The 16,194-nt window shown below is 36.7% G+C and overlaps 1 protein-coding gene, 1 long non-coding RNA gene and 1 pseudogene across 3 annotated transcripts in view; 2 read left to right on the plus strand and 1 right to left on the minus strand.

Moving 5' to 3' along the window:
* LOC136254618 (uncharacterized) overlaps positions 1-16,194 on the plus strand; it is a 248,088-nt gene that overhangs the window by 218,307 nt on the left and 13,587 nt on the right. Inside the window, exons 52-60 of the mRNA XM_066047362.1 lie at positions 7,813-7,913; positions 7,976-8,087; positions 8,138-8,294; positions 8,361-8,427; positions 8,485-8,551; positions 8,607-8,704; positions 11,596-11,722; positions 11,785-11,826; positions 11,933-11,998. Coding sequence (XP_065903434.1) covers positions 7,813-7,913; positions 7,976-8,087; positions 8,138-8,294; positions 8,361-8,427; positions 8,485-8,551; positions 8,607-8,704; positions 11,596-11,722; positions 11,785-11,826; positions 11,933-11,998 — 837 coding nt within the window. The remainder of the gene's footprint in view (positions 1-7,812; positions 7,914-7,975; positions 8,088-8,137; positions 8,295-8,360; positions 8,428-8,484; positions 8,552-8,606; positions 8,705-11,595; positions 11,723-11,784; positions 11,827-11,932; positions 11,999-16,194) is intronic.
* LOC136254668 (uncharacterized) lies at positions 624-2,054 on the minus strand. 2 transcript variants are annotated; one of them, XR_010700657.1, is made up of 6 exons: positions 1,785-2,054; positions 1,505-1,720; positions 1,206-1,452; positions 1,089-1,155; positions 873-931; positions 624-809 (listed from the first exon to the last, which is right to left on the minus strand). It is a non-coding gene; the product is annotated as an uncharacterized lncRNA (long non-coding RNA). The 2 variants fall into 2 exon arrangements; XR_010700656.1 differs by having other exon boundaries at positions 1,206-1,720.
* On the plus strand, positions 6,656-6,842 carry LOC136254893 (U4 spliceosomal RNA; annotated as a pseudogene).

Consider the following 16,194-nt stretch of genomic DNA (forward strand, 5'->3'; position numbering starts at 1 on the left):
TATCTAATTCTGGTTTGCCCATATGCATATTTTCTTCGATCAAACCTCTAATCCCTGCAATAACTTTTAAAGACACGATGTGGACACAAGCCACAATGTCTGATAAACAAGTTGTGATAGCGTGCAGAAGCGTAAGTTCCCTAGGGATGGCATTTTAAGCAGAAATCTTTTAGATTCCATTTAGTACCACTCCCCATGCGAGCATTTATATTCGCCACAGTCTGTATTCACCAGATGTCTTATAAACAAGGTGTGTAGCTCAGTTTGAAGAGCTGGTTCATAATTGCCAGATGCCTTATAAACAAGGTGTGAAGAACAAAGTCACTAGGAAAAGTGTTTTAAGAATCTTCTATTTAATTTTTAATAGATTAGCCACAAGGGTAAGGTAAATACAAAAGGCAACAAGCCTATAGGGTTACCACCTCTATGTAGTGTGCACCATCGAGCTTATGATATGGATTTCATGCACATACAATGGCACTGTGATGGAATGTGGTTTTTCAGTGACTGTGCATGAGCTTCTGTTGTGGCTTTCAAGTTTTGTAACGGATTGCTGGAATGTGGTTTGTTGTTTGCCAGTGACTGTGTATTTGAGTTGGGATTGTTCCACACAACTTGCACAATTCAAATTTCATGGATAAGATGGCCGCGAAATCCATGAAAATTTCTTGCCTTATGGTAAACATACAACAATGCTATTACAACATGTAACACAACTTTAATCAACATCAAGACATTACTAAAAAAATAGTTTAACACCAGTGACGATTTCTTGGATGTCTGTTTAATGACACAGGATTAAGTGATACCTGTAAAAGAACAAGCAGGCACTGAACTTTACTTTAATTATAAATAACACACATGTAACTAACCTGAAACATTGGTCGCAACACCAAAGACACTTGCTTGGATATCTGACAACACAATCAACCTACAAAAATCAACAAGTGGGCATTAAATACAATATGCCTAAAATCTGCATACTGGAAAATATCTTTATAAGCACGACGTGGGGGGTGCCATCATAACAGTGCCCCTGATCCAGTAATAATAAACAACTATGTTCCTTAGTACGTACATAGACGGACCTGGAAATTCATTACACCCTTGATGTCACTACAGTCGATCCATGCATGTACAGTTGACAATTTAGAGCTATAAAAGGAACACACAAGATAATACAATTCCTCTGTATGTAAACTTACCTGAAATTCATGACTTCCTACCTGGTCCAAAGTTATGTATATACCATGGCGACATCCAACTGCTACTGCATAGTATGACCAGATTACCTGTAAAAACCAACAGGCGGGCATTAAATACAACACTCCCAAAATATATGTCACTTTTTACAGAAATAACACATTTGAGTATTCACAAGTTGGCCCAGTAGTCACCTTACTATACAGTGCACCGGTTTCACTGTACATAAATGTAGTTATTTAGACTAGTCTGCAATGTGAATGAGTATTTTTTTTGTACAAGCATCATGTACGTACATTACCTTACTTCTTCCACCTACAGTTCCAGGACTTCTAAATTGGCACTGACTAGAGTGACAATACTGAAAGCTGTTTGGTCTGTACGAGTACACTTTGTTGACAATCCATCCATGAGCCGGATAATACTGGTATTTGCTGCTACTCAAGTTGGTACCATCACAGAAGTTTTCAGCTTGGTCTCAGTGAATGTGCACTAGTCAGTGCAGACGTCTGACAGTCTAACAACCAATCGCATACACGCGGTTAATCAGTGTGAGACGATGTGGCACTTTATACACTAGCCTCATCTTTCTTCACTCCTCCTTTCGTTACTGAACTCCACTCCTCTTTTTGTTACTGAACCTCCACGAAGAGCTGAGTACATAAGTATTCTTGACAACTCTTTAATATCCATTCGACTTCTTCAAGTGGTGTACGTATTTTAGTTTCAAATCAGTTAATTAAAGTACGCTTCACCACTCCAGTTACAATATGACTAATGTTTATCATTCGTATTTCCCTCTCAAGACATGTACTGCCATCAACAATTAATATAAACCCTGTATCATGTGTGTTCACTTGAGGTGTTACAGGGACTTTCCAAGAGATTTCCCCTAAATAGGTGACGTGATCATTGTCAGTAGGGTAGAACTTGTTCTTAGTTATGGCTCTACAATACGGTATGTGTACTTTATGTATTTTAGTGTTTAATTATTATTCAATGCACATACTTCCCTCTCAAGACATGGATTGCCATCAATAATAATAATATAAATCGCGTATCACGTGTGTTCACTTTTCACTTGAGGTGTTACTGTTCAGGGACTTTCCAAGAGATATCCCTTAAATAGGTCACGTGATAATTGTCAGTCAGTTTATTTCCATTAATGCACCATGGAGCTTGTGTTGTGGCTTTCATTAATCAATCATTATCATGGTGCAACAAAGTTTGCGTAACAGAGTGGTTCGTGGTTTGCCGGTGACTGTGTATATGAGATGGGGTCGTTCCACACAGCTTGTACAATATTCAAATTTCATGGATGTCTGCATGATGACACAAGATTAAGTGAGATCTGTAAAAGAACAAGCCGGCACTGAACTTAACCTAAAATTAAACACACATGCAACTTACCTGGAACATTGGTCGCAACACCAAAGACACTTGCTTGGATATCCTCATGGCTTAACTATGGAGTGACATGTGTAATTAATGGGATGTACAACACGATTTTCTTTTCTGCAAGAACTTTTTAACACCAAGTAAGGGCACTACCAGCTCACCTACAAGAGCATTTCACAAGAGATATGATATTAACTTGTTTACATCAAGTACAATCAATATGTGATGTATGTGTGTGAACATGCGTGTATAGTGTTTGTACATTTCGTGTGTGTCTTGTGCTTGTATATGATATAAACGTGTGTTTGTATGTAGTGAAATAAAAATAATAGCATGATGTTTGTGATCTCCTTCATAACCCTCAGCAAAGCATCTTGCTCTACAAGTGGAAAACCAAGTTGTTAAGTTGTCCTCAGGACACTACAGCCATTATGGCAGTGTGACCATAGCAGGTTTTATTCATTTATAAGTATAGAATGATTGATATACTCCAATAGAACAGTCAGGAAATAAAACTCTAATAGAACAGTTATTGGACAATATAGCTGAATATTTACATTTCTGTCTGAAAACACTCCCAGATCCCAGGTGCAATCTCAGAGTTGCTATTTCAAGATGGTGTCACTCCCCAAAATCACCTAGAAGAGCATGCTTTGCAAATAAGTGCTTTACACACATCTTTGGTAACCCTGACTGTAGCCATTACTGGCCTGACCAGAAATTTCCACTGGCCCTTGTCTTAATAAAAATTAACCGCTACAACAGGATTGTATGTTATATGCTCACCACCTATCAGCAGATTTGTGTTTGGTTGTAACATCTCTACAAGGCAGAATTCATCATACACCCCATAGCTTGAACATTGCGTCTGTAAATTATATAACTCACAAAAATTAGTGATATCCCCCCCAAAAACACCTTTGCTGTAAAAAAGGTGCGTCCAAGAAACTACAAGTATCTGTAATCCCATGTAAAAACAGATATTAAGCTGAAGAAAAACACTCCATGAAATTATTGGGTAACTGAAAGAGCTCTAGAGTGGCCAAGAATCAATAATGTCAATAATGTTACTGACTATGATTACCAAATAATACCTTGGCTGTAAAACAGGCGAATAAAAGTAACTGGCAACTAAAACAGCTGATATCTGAAGTAGCCAAGAATAAAAGTTAAGTTGATACAACTAACTACAATTATTAACTTGCAATATTGAATCTTAATCATTCAACTGTGTTCTATACATTCACCCTTGCTACATCCTAAACTAATTCTTTGTAACTCTAATTGGCTGGTAATTTGGCTGCCTTTTTCAATAGTCAGAGTAAAGAAAAGAAATAAAGGCAGCCAAATTACCAGCCAATTAGAGTTACAAAGAATTAATTTAGGATGTAGCAAGGGTGAATGTATAGAACACAGTTGAATGATTAGGATTCAATGTTGCAAGTTAATAATTGTAGTTAGTTGTATCAACTTAACTTTTATTCTTGGCCGCTTCAGATATCAACTGTTTTAGTTGCCAGTTACTTTTATTCGCCTGTTTTACAGCCAAGGTGTTCTTTGGTGATCGTAGTCAGTTGTAGTAACATTATTGATTCTTGGCCGCTCTAGATATCAGCTCTTTCAGTTACCCATTAATTTTATGGAGTGTTTTTCTACAGCTTATCTGATTTTACATGGGGTTACAGATACTTGTAGTTTATTGGATGCACCTTTTTTACAGCAAAGGTGTATTTGGGGGGTAAGAATATACATGGAAGGATTGCTTTAATAGATCCTTATAAGGAAATATTTAGTGTGCTTAGAAGTTAATGACCCAACAGAAACGTATGTCATCATTGAAGTTGTCTCCATTCATCTAAAAATAAATATTATCTCAAAGTAAAAAAAATGTATGGCAAAAACTATTGGTGGGAAACCAATGGTTAAAAACTAATACCAAATCTGGTCTACTGAGGGATGAAGAGAGGTTAGGTGGGACAGTAATTAATGGACTAACATTTGCATAGCAGCCAGGGAGATAGCATAAAGCTTGTAACATTTCTCTTAAGCCCATTAACAAAGACCTGAAGAACAGAGTTGTGGCACCATGTACATCTCTCCTGATCTAGAGCAGTAGAGCATCCAGTTAGAATATGATTAGATGTAGGCTGGGACAAGTGGCAAAGAGCACATTTCCGACTAAAAATGATATTCCATTTTGCCAGATTCATTGGAGCTGGCAATGTATCACAACCAGCATGCAATAGGAAAGGAAATTATTTCTCAGAAAGTCCATACATCAGCTCCTTACATATTGAACAATCTTGCTCCAGGGCAACTATACCCAAGAAATTATTTTGAACAGACAGAGATTCAAGTTTTTATATTAAAGTAACTAGTGTGAGAGGAACATAAATTATTATAGTGCCTGTATTTATTTGCAATAGTTTTTTATAACAAAGTAAATTCCTTCCAAGTTAGGCATACATAAATGGTACTATTTGCCTATTGGATGTTGCAGTAACTGTTGTATTAGAGTATCTCGGTTTTTCATGCAAATGTGATAATTTTCAATTGTTAAATTTTTAACAAAGCAGATCCTGCACATTCTATGCTAGAATATGATTTCCAGCCTGTTGTCACAAGTTTTACTAGCATACTACTTATTATGTTGATTATGATCATGACGATTGACACGTGTAGATCTTAATTGTAGTGTACTACCCCACCGATCTGTATCAAAATGACTATGATATCATGAGTCAGATTTGATTCTAGAGAAGTTACAGTGGTATTGTATTGCAGAGTTTATTCGAGTACTTTCACAATACTCTAATAGAGCACACATTTTTTCAAGGATTTCTAATAGAACACACATAGAATGTTCTAGAACAGTCTAGATGTTTCATTGGTAGATCTATTAAATTATGAACTTCTACTGTTGAGTAGATTTTATCTAGAATTTTCATTTTAAAAGTAAGATAAACAGCCATGAAAGCAGCAGCTCAGTGGGTAAAGATTTGGGTGTTCAGTATGGAGATCCCTGGTTCGAATACTGGCAAATTTGTTTCCAACATTTTTCATGCACCTTTTTACCCTGTGGTGACTGTTCAATTACAGTATTTTTACCCCATGATTTACAATTGTTTGGTTTTTGCCTTGTAAATTTATAACTGTCAATGTGATTTCTTTGAGCTATGATTGTTAACCTATACGCATACTGATTTTCAAGTTACCCCCATAAGCGATTTACCCTGTATGCATGACAACAAGTCGGATTTTTTTAATACAAACAGTCGTCCGTAGCTCTATGACTATTAATCAGATTTGCACCCAATTTGGAACATGATTGTGCCACAATATGTTCTTAAAGTGTACTAAAGCTTAATAAATTGAGTTGTGCATTTAAATTTTAAAGTGTGCAAAAAAGACCCCCCAAGAAATTAAGCCAAATTTTAAAGGCTTATATTTCACGATTGCATTAGGTAGGGTTTACAATCCAAAAAATCAACTTTTACAAATCAATCCCTCTACCACTGTGGGATGTTCATCATAGAATCCCATTGCTAGATCCACCTGATACTGGAGGCACTATTGTTGTCTTCACAGAAATATCAATTTTAGTACCGCACAAGAAGCAAAAGTTAATTTTGTGCTCCTCACAAACGACTGGATAAAACTTGCTACTTAGCTAGATATTATCTAGAGTTATTGTAGTTAAAAAGTACACACAGTAACAAGCAAATGATTCACTGGGTTCCCATCACAGGGTTTCCTTCTTTTTTTTTAAAATTAAAACTTTTTGAATTCAAGCTGCCCTACCAGCCAAGACAAGAAAAGCCAACTATTCTTTATAGTGATGTGATAAGGTTGGATGCATAGTCTATCTATGCTGTTTGTCTGGAAATTCTCACCATCTGGGTGAAGAGTGTCTTTCCACGGCATTCTCTCAATGCTTTCCAGTACTATACTTTTGCTGCCACATTGGTCACCTAGTTTTGATGATAAATGATGGTCCAAAATGTTTGATAGTAGTTTGGTAGAAATAGCAGTTAGTGTTTCTGTGACTTCATATAGCCTTGTGCAGTGGTAGTATCATGGCCAGTGAGGTCCAACCGAGGCACGGTTATTGCTAATTGAAATCTTTTCCCAATATGATGCAGTATACCAGCAGCTCACCAGGAGCTCCACCCAGCTGGAATCAAAATGAAAGATTTTGTGCTTTTCCGGTTTGTTTGGGATATTTTGCATCATGATGGTGATGTACATAGTAAAGATTTGAAGCCACTGTGGAGCATGAGAATTTGCTGCCTGCTGTGGTGCAGAGCTTATAACAATTTGTGGAAACTGTGGATGAAACAATAATTGACAACTGCTGGTACCAAACATCCAAGGACATCTTTTACCATAGTTCTAGTCAATAACTGATCACTGTTGTGGCTTCAGAAGCACTGCAGATGGCTAAAAAGTTCGATACAATGTTTTAATGCTGCAGGAAATTTTGATCCTGAGTGTTTTTTTCAGATTAAAAGCATGGACAGACTATGCATCCAACCGTATTGAAACACTATGAAGAAAAGTGTTGGCTTCTCTTGCCCTGGGAGGTAAAGCAGTTTGAAATCAAATGATTGTATTCAGTCTGTTTTTTTTTCAAAGAAAGCAACCCTGTGCTGGGAACACATCAAATCATTTGCTTATTACTATGCATACTTTTTAAATTAACTAAAACTACTCTGGATATGATCTGACTAAGTGTGTGGATCATGAAATTTTAAAAATAAATTTTGCAGCTCGTGAGACACTAAAAGTGATATTTCTGTGAAAACAACAATCGTGCTTCAGGTTTCATGATGGATCTAGCAATGGGATACTACACGGAACATTCCACAATGGTAGGGGGATCGATTTATAAAAGTAGATTATTTGGATTGCAGACCCTACATTAGGCAATCTTGCTCAAATTTGGTATGCGGGGTTCTGAAGGTGGAGGGTGTTTGCAGTACTGTATAAAAATGATTTCAATTTGAGAAGGGAGTACAGAGCTACGTATGTGTGAAAATTGTGTTTGTTTCTTCCTGTACATATACTCACGGTGTAGTGTGCTGGCTTTTTTAGCAGCATGACACACTACCACGTGTCTTGATAAATTTTGCATTGTTATTATAAGATATAAGGGCTTGTTGTACTGTATACACATTGCTATATAGCCATATTACATATCGTTATAAATAGGACACAACTGGATCAAAAGCATTGTCCATTGTAAGCTATGTTGGATGTGGAATATCCATTGTCTGTCTCCTGTTTACTATTGTTGTGCTGATCATACTAAGGTATACTATCCTTTATTAATAAAGCAGTTACATCACTATCCAACATTCTGTGTATACTAAAGGAAACAAGTGTTTAATAAAGTGCAGCATTTTATCCACTTGAATCTTTCAATTGCTTTACTGCTTGGACTTGTAACATTTGTTAGTGGAATTGAAACAGCTAGTGAATACAGGGTAAGAATTATGTCAATGAAGCATGGTTTTTATTTTCCAACCATTTAAAGGCTAGCTGTCTCATTGTGGCTATCTTACTTCACTACTTCTTCATGGCCGCATTCAGCTGGATGCTTTGTGAAGGAATCCTATTGTTTGTTTTGCTAAGTTTTGTATTTTACAAAGGTTTTTTTAAAAGTAGAAAATTCTTCATGGTTCTTGGATGGGGTAAGTGCTAAGCTGAGACTTCCAGAATATTCATGCAATTGTATTATTCACAATTACTCTATGTAGGACTGCCTCTTCCAATTGTAATTGTATCAGTAGCAGTATCACATGAGCAGTACGGCATTAATGATAGGTGATTCCAGTAACATATATCATATATGTAAGAATAATTGAATATACTTCATATCAGGTGTTGGATATCTGAAGAAAAGGGTGCAATATGGGCATTCATTGGTCCCATGTTACTGATCATAATGGTAATTAAATGTTGTGTTGTCCATATAGTACATTAATGAATATTGGTGTACATAGGTTAATTTATTTTTCTTGTCAACAATTCTCTACAAAGTATTTGCAAGCAAGCAAAGAAAGCTGAATGCTACTGAAATTTCTACATTGGAAACAGTGAAGTTAGTGTACCTGTATATATATCTGCACTGTATTATGATCCATGTATTATATAGTAACTGTATGTACACTACTTTGTACATATTAATGTAAAACAGAATGCCAAGGATACAAGAAGTACCGAAACAAAATACTTAATTTGTTAAAATTGCTTCTACAATAACTTAATTTTTTTTGCTATACTTAATTGTGGATTTTTCCACATCAGTAAGCCATAGCTGAGTAGTATTCCATCATTCCACAAGTTCTAGCTGATTTTTAATGCTAGCTTGTACTATTAGCACTGCAACACTAATGGAAAAATCCATTAGTGTTGACTACATGTCAGGGTGAAAGGAGTTATATGGTGCAGTCAGCACATTGTCATCAGTTTCAAAAACGGTAGATTCCACCACTGAATCAAAGTAGACTTGTATGCTCTTCATAGCTGTATTTCACCCCAGAATAAGTAATATGAGTACAAGTGTATAGTAATGCAACCATCCAAATAAAACGCTTGCATTAACAAAATAAATCACCAGACCCAAGCATCTTTGTAAGTATTTGGTCCTAAATCTTAATTTTGTGCTATAGATTAAGCCATGAGGTTGATTATAACTCTCTTTAATGCAGCAAACAACTACATAGATTAACTGATCATATCTCCCAAATAGAGCATGTGTATTTTTAATGTTGATAGCTTACCAGCCAAGCAAAATTTGCACATTCCTCAAATTCCATATATTACTTCTCTGTTATCTATAGTAACAAAGGAGTTGACAGACAAAGTTCTTTGTGATGCATGGTTTTAAAGTTATAACACTAGACAATTGGAACCGCAATAAATTCCATTTGTACAGCAACAATAGGACAAGCAAATTACAACTGCTTATTTAATAATCGATCATAACTCACAATACAAAGACAGGACTTGGCTCAGTCTGTTCACCACGAACTGGCAGATCAATAAAGGCATGGTACTTTCCCTGTAAGTCTTCGTGTGGATAAAGAATAAGACGATTCCAACAAAGAGTTGACAATGGTAAACTTTATTTCAACTGCATTGTAAATAAGCGCCTATAACAATTGTGCTTTAAGCTGTATGAACACGAAAAAAAGATTTTCTTACTCTCCATGAACAGACAAATCTGTGCATAGGTTTTATTGATTTGAACTTTGTTTCAGTACATACTGAAATGATTAAAAAAGTGCGTAATATGTAATGTAGCACACATATTTTATTTCAGTATGTTTTTATAGCAAAGTAGAAATTTGTGAAAATGGCCGGGTTTCACTCAATGGGTCACATATGTGACCTGAAGTTTGACTAATCATAGTTCCTCATGTACTCATCCTATCACCTTCAAATTACATCCAGGAATACTGGTCTGTGAGGGATATAATATGATCAAATTGCAGGCTGGTACCTTATTCACAAGTCAAGTTATGTGTTGCCAGGTACATGCAGTTGGAAAGGCTACAATACTGTTTTCACTGATCTGGTCACACATTTTATGTACACAACAAAAATTTTATAACAATTATACTGATGCTATAAATTTGTCATCATCCACAATTTAAAATATTGAATCAAATATGTGTTATTCTCTAAAGTTTTAATCCATAAACTTAGAGCACTCTTTTATTGAAATATAATTGGGGATCTGGATTCAGTGGAATGGAATGGTGGACTTAAATAGTGTAATGGACTGGATGGAAAGGTAGACTGGAATGGAATGTTGGAATGGAACAGTGATAAGGTAATTTCACTTAGTGGTCACCTCTTTAAAAGACCACCTTCTAACAAAGACCACCTCTTTATAAAGACTCGTTTACTTTAATGTTTAAATTACTGCTATCATGTTGTTTTAGAGTGTATCCCATAGGATGGTCTTATTGATCAGTTTTGTGCCACATGCCTAGGAAAGTCAGAGTGATATCTGATTTGTAATACAGCAAAACCCTCATGCAAAAACAGCTTGGCTGTACCAAAACGATGTGTCCATGAAACTAATAGTAACTGAAGACTAAAGGAGCTAATATCTGGTGAAGCCAAGTAATGGATGTTAATACTGGCAACTAACTATAATTTATAAAATTTGGTCCATTATCATTGACTTATGCAGTCTTGCTGCATTCCCCTGTAACTCTAATTGGGTAGTAATTTGGCAACCCACCATGCATTCACTCAACTACATCGAACACCATTTTTAAATCAAGATCACAAGATCACACGTGCACATGATTACAATATTTTTGTGTGTCCAATTACAAGGATAATATTACAATAACTAATAATAATTATATTACAACGGCACAATGTTCCAACAATAAATGTTGAAAAAGGTATCAATTTACTAGTCAATTACAGTTAAAAGGAATTAATTAGGAATGCAGTCAGACTGCATCATTCAATGATAAACAATCAATGTTATATAGATAATTTTATAGTTAGTTGCCAGTAATAACATTCATTTCTTTCCCTCACCAGATATTAGCTCTTAGTAGCTTAGTTTAATGGACACATCTTTTTTGTACAGTAGTATTGAGGTATTGTTGTATCATATGTAAATCACTCACTCTGACTTTTCTAAGCATAACATGTGACGCACAATTCATTGATAAAACCGTCCTATAGGGATACATTCTAAAACAACAATTTAGACATTAAGGTAATACGGTCTTTATAAAGATGTGGTCTTTGTTGGAAGGTGGTCTATAAAGATGTGACCACTAAGCAAAATGATCTAATTACCATTCCATTCCAGTCCACCATTCCATTCCACCTATCCTGTCCATTCCACCATTCCAGTCCACCGTTCTATTCCACTGAATCCAGATTCCCGATATAATGTAATTTACAGTGCTAATTATGTATTGTCTACTTTGCAACTTAATCTGTGCATTTCAACAGATCATTGATTAAAGCAGCTATAATAGTTATTCCTTTACTTGGGGTCACATGGGTGTTTGGACTATTGGCCGTTAATGAAAGTGCTGTGGTGTTTGCATGGATATTTACAATACTAAATTCACTACAGGTAGGTATATTGGGTGTTATGTTTGTTGTGTAGGTATGTTTAAATTTTTAACATTTCTGTAGGGCTTCTTCATTATGTTTTTCTATGTACTGAGAAATGAAGGGGTAAATTACGTATACTAGTGTTAATGCACAGTAAATTAATGATTATCAGTAACTTAATGTGATAAGGGCTTGTAGATTGTTTGTAATGTTTAATGATCACTTTTAGTTTTTGAAAAAGATCAAACAGTACAAAATGGGAGACTCTCTAGTATCTCGAGCTCATTCTACATTGGTAAGTAGTTTTGTGTGAGCTATGAAAGATGTGTAATAAGTAGAAAAAGTAAAATGGAGTTGTCCCTAACCTGGGCTATATTTGCAAATTTAGCCAAATGGGCTACTGTACATCTTACTGTATCCCATGCTGTATTCAAATGTAGCCCTGCTGTGATGTTTATGTATTAGAACATGGAACATTTAGATTGTTTTGATTGTGGCATTTGGCATATCAAGACACACGATAGTGTGTCGTGCGGCCCAAGAAGCCGGCGCGCCACACCGTGAGTATATTAACAGGAAGAAAGAAAGCGCAATTTTCACACCTATGTAGCTATGTGATCCCTACTCCGATTGGAACCAAATTTTGCTAGAGACGTGCCAGCCAGTTAGGAGAGTCTACATACCAAATTTGAAGAAAATCGCTCAAGCCATTTCCGAGATACGAGCGAACAAAATTTCGTTTTCATTTCTTCGTTTTTTTCTTTTTCTACTTCTTCATTTCGCGCACTTCGCAAAATCCGACATAAAACACGAACGCGTACTTCAATCTGGCTAAACTTTAGCACACATAAAGGGCTCATTAAGGCGGATCTTAGTACCAACTTTGGTAGGCATCCGATGCACATTCACGGAGTTATGACCGATTATTTGCGTAAAATAAGGTCGAAGGTCTGTCACGCCCACAGGGTAAACCCCTTGGAGGAATGAGTTGAAAATAGCTATGTGGATGGAGTAATCATCGTAGGAGTGCCTTTTTGTGGTTTGAAAGGAATCGAGGTAACGACCATGGAGATATGACACAAAACCCAACCTGTGTCACAATTACGCGATCGATTTTTATGAATAAAAAAAACTATTAGTTTTCAGGCCTACCAGGTAAACCGCTTAGAGCAACGAGCTGAAAATTAGTATGTAGCTGGAATACCAGGGGCGGATCCAGAGTTTCGAAAGAGGGGGGGCACCTTTCTGATAAACAGTTGAAGACCAAAAAACTTGCTGAAAACCAGTTGAAGACCAAAAAAAAAAAAAAAAAAAAAAAAAAGGTCACAACAATAATAGCTAGTTATCCTTACCAACTATATCACGTCTGTTATGTAAAATAAAATCCTATTTGTAGCTTCATAGGTAAGCTACACTGCCTCATGAACATTATGACTGCTTTATTAGAGTAATTGACTGCTCTATTAGAGTATCTCGATCTTGTATGCAATTTCTTGAAGGGGGGGCATTTGCCCCAAATGCCCCATCCTGGATCCGCCACTGAATACTCATCATAGAAAGTCCTTGCAGTAGTATAGATAAATCGGATTACGAACCACTGAGTTATGATTCGAAAGGCAACTACGTGTAGCAAATGCGAGATCGAGATACTCTAATAGAACAGTCACCCTAATAGAACATTCAGCTACGTTTATAACTTACTCCATTATAGAATTATTTTACATTGCAAGTTATTCTGTAGGGAATTCAGCAACAACCAGTTAATCTGATAGACAATTCAGCTATAGGCAAGTCACCCTGTAGAGAGTTCACCTAGAAACAAATCACCCTGTAGAGAGATCAGCTAGAAGAAATCACCTTGTAGAGAGTTCAGTTACAAAGAAACCACCATGTAGAAAGCCCAGCTGCAAACAAATCACCCCATAGAGAGATCAGCTAGAAGAAGTCACCTTGTAGAGAGTTCGGTTACAAAGAAAACATGCACCATGTAGAGAGTTCAGCTGCAAACAAAATCATGCTGTAGAGAGATCAGCTAGAAGAAGTCACCTTGTAGAGAGTTCAGTTACAAAGAAACCATAATGTAGAGAGTTCAGCTGCAAAAAAATCACCCTGGAGAGAGTTCAGCTATGAAAAGATCACCCTGTAGAGAGTTCAGCTACAAGAATTCACCCTATAGAGAGTTCAGCTGCAAATAAATCACTCTGTAGAGAATTCAGCTACAAACAAACCGCCCTGTAGAAAGATCAGCTAGAAGAAGTTACCTTGTACAGAGTTCAGTTACAAAGAAACCATCATGTAGAGAGTTCAGCTGCAAAGAAATCACCCTGTAGAGAGTTCAGCTATGAATAAATCACCCTGTAGGGAGTTCAGCTGCAAACAATTCACCCTGTAGAGAGATCAGCTAGAAGAAGATACCTTGTAGAGAGTTCAGTTACAAAGAAACCATCATGTAGAGAGTTCAGCTGCAAACAAATCACTCTGTAGAGAGATCATCTACAAAAAGATCACCCTGTAGAGAGTTCAGCTAGACGAAGTCACCTTGTAGAGAGTTCAGCTAAAAAAGAAACCACCATGTAGAGAGTTCAGCTGCAAACAAATCATCCTGTAGAGAAATCAGCTACAAACAATTCACCCTGTAGAGAGTTCAGCTAGAAGAAGTTACATTGTAGAGAGGTCAGCTACAAAGAAACCATCATGTAGAGAGCTCAGCTGCAAGCAAATCACCCTGTAGAGTGTTTCAGCTACAAAAAGATCACTCTGTAGAGAGTTTAGCAAGAAGAAGTCACCTTGTAGAGAGTTCAGCTACAAAGAAACCATCATGTAGAGAGTTCAGCTGCAAACAAATCACCCTGTGGAGAGTTTCAGTTACGAAAAGATCACCCTGTAGAGAGTTCAGCTAGAAGAAGTCACCTTGTAGAGAGCTCAGCTACAAGAAATCACCATGTAGAGAGTTCAGCTGCAACCAAATTACCTTGTGGAGAATTCAGCTACAAACAAATCGCCCTGTAGAAAGATCAGCTAGAAGAAGTTACCTTGTCGAGAGTTAAGCTACAAAGAAACCATCATGTAGAGAGTTCAGCTACAAACAAGTCACTCTGCATAGAGATCAGCTAGAAGAAGTTACCTTGTAGAGAGTTCAGCTACAAACAATTCACCCTGTACAGAGATCAGTTTGAAGAAGTTCTTTGTAGAGAGTTCAACTACAAACAAATCACCCTGTAGAAAGATCAGCTAGAAGAAGTCACCCTGTAGAGAGTTCAGTTACAAAGAAACCACCATGTAGAGAGTTCAGCTACAAACAAGTGACCCTGTAGAGACATCAGCTAGAAGAAGTTACCTTGTAGAGAGTTCAGCTACAAACAATTCACCCTGTACAGAGATCAGCTAGAAGAAATTACCTTGTGGGTAGTTCAACTACAAACAAATGACCCTCTAGAGAGATCAGCTAGAAGAAGTCACCTTGTAGAGAGTTCAGCTACAAAGAAACCATCATGTAGAGAGTTCAGCTACAAACAAGTGACCCTGTAGAGACATCAGCTAGAAGAAGTTACCTTATAGAGAGTTCAGCTGCAAAGAAACCATCATGTAAAGATTTCAGCTATAAACAAATCACCCTGTAGAAAATTCAGCTACAAACAAATTGCCCTGTAGAAAGATCAGCTAAAAGAAGTTACCTTGTAGATAGTTCAGCTGCAAACAATTCACCCTGTAGAGAGATCAGCTAGAAGAAGTCACCTTGTAGAGTGTTCAGTTATAAAGAAACCAGTGTAGAGTGTTCTGTAATAAATATATGTATTATATATACATAATTTGTACATTTGCTGATAAAATCAGAAATATCTAAAGTATTTAACATATGCTTCATCGTTTCTTCTTCCTGTGGTAAAGAAAAAAAGATAGGTTAAAAAATCCCCAAAGCCGGCCTATGGCCGGCTTTGGGGTATACAAATACAAAAAGAAGTGAAATCTAATCAAAAACAGCTAAGCTGTAAAAAAGGTGCGGCCCCCAAAAAGGCCACGGTGAAAAAAGATGTGAAATCCAAGGTGGCTGCCAAGAAATGGCTGTGATGGTAGGTTAATGGTAAAAATTTTAATAACAACAATTCAGGTGAATTTTGTGCCAAGACCAAGCAGCACCAAATTCACCTGAATTGTCGTTATTAAAATTTTTACCATTAACCTACCATCACAGCCATTTCTTGGTCGCCACCTTGGATTTCACATCTTTTTTCACCATGGCCTTTTTGGGGGCCGCACCTTTTTTACTGCTTAGCTGTTTTTGATTAGATATTAGTAACAGTAAATTAATGGTGTATGGTTCCTTGGGTTACAAAAGTTACTGTAGAAGGTGTAATGAATGTCAAGGGCTTAGGTGGCCATTTATGCAGGTGGAGGGAACCCACATAATGCACTATACTAATGCATCATGCATCATAATGAATGTAATAGAAGCTATTATGTGTCTCAGCACTTATAATTTACCTTATCAGC

This window comes from Dysidea avara, chromosome 4 (genome assembly GCF_963678975.1).
Source record: "Dysidea avara chromosome 4, odDysAvar1.4, whole genome shotgun sequence".
In the NCBI taxonomy this organism is placed as follows: Eukaryota; Metazoa; Porifera; class Demospongiae; order Dictyoceratida; family Dysideidae; genus Dysidea; species Dysidea avara.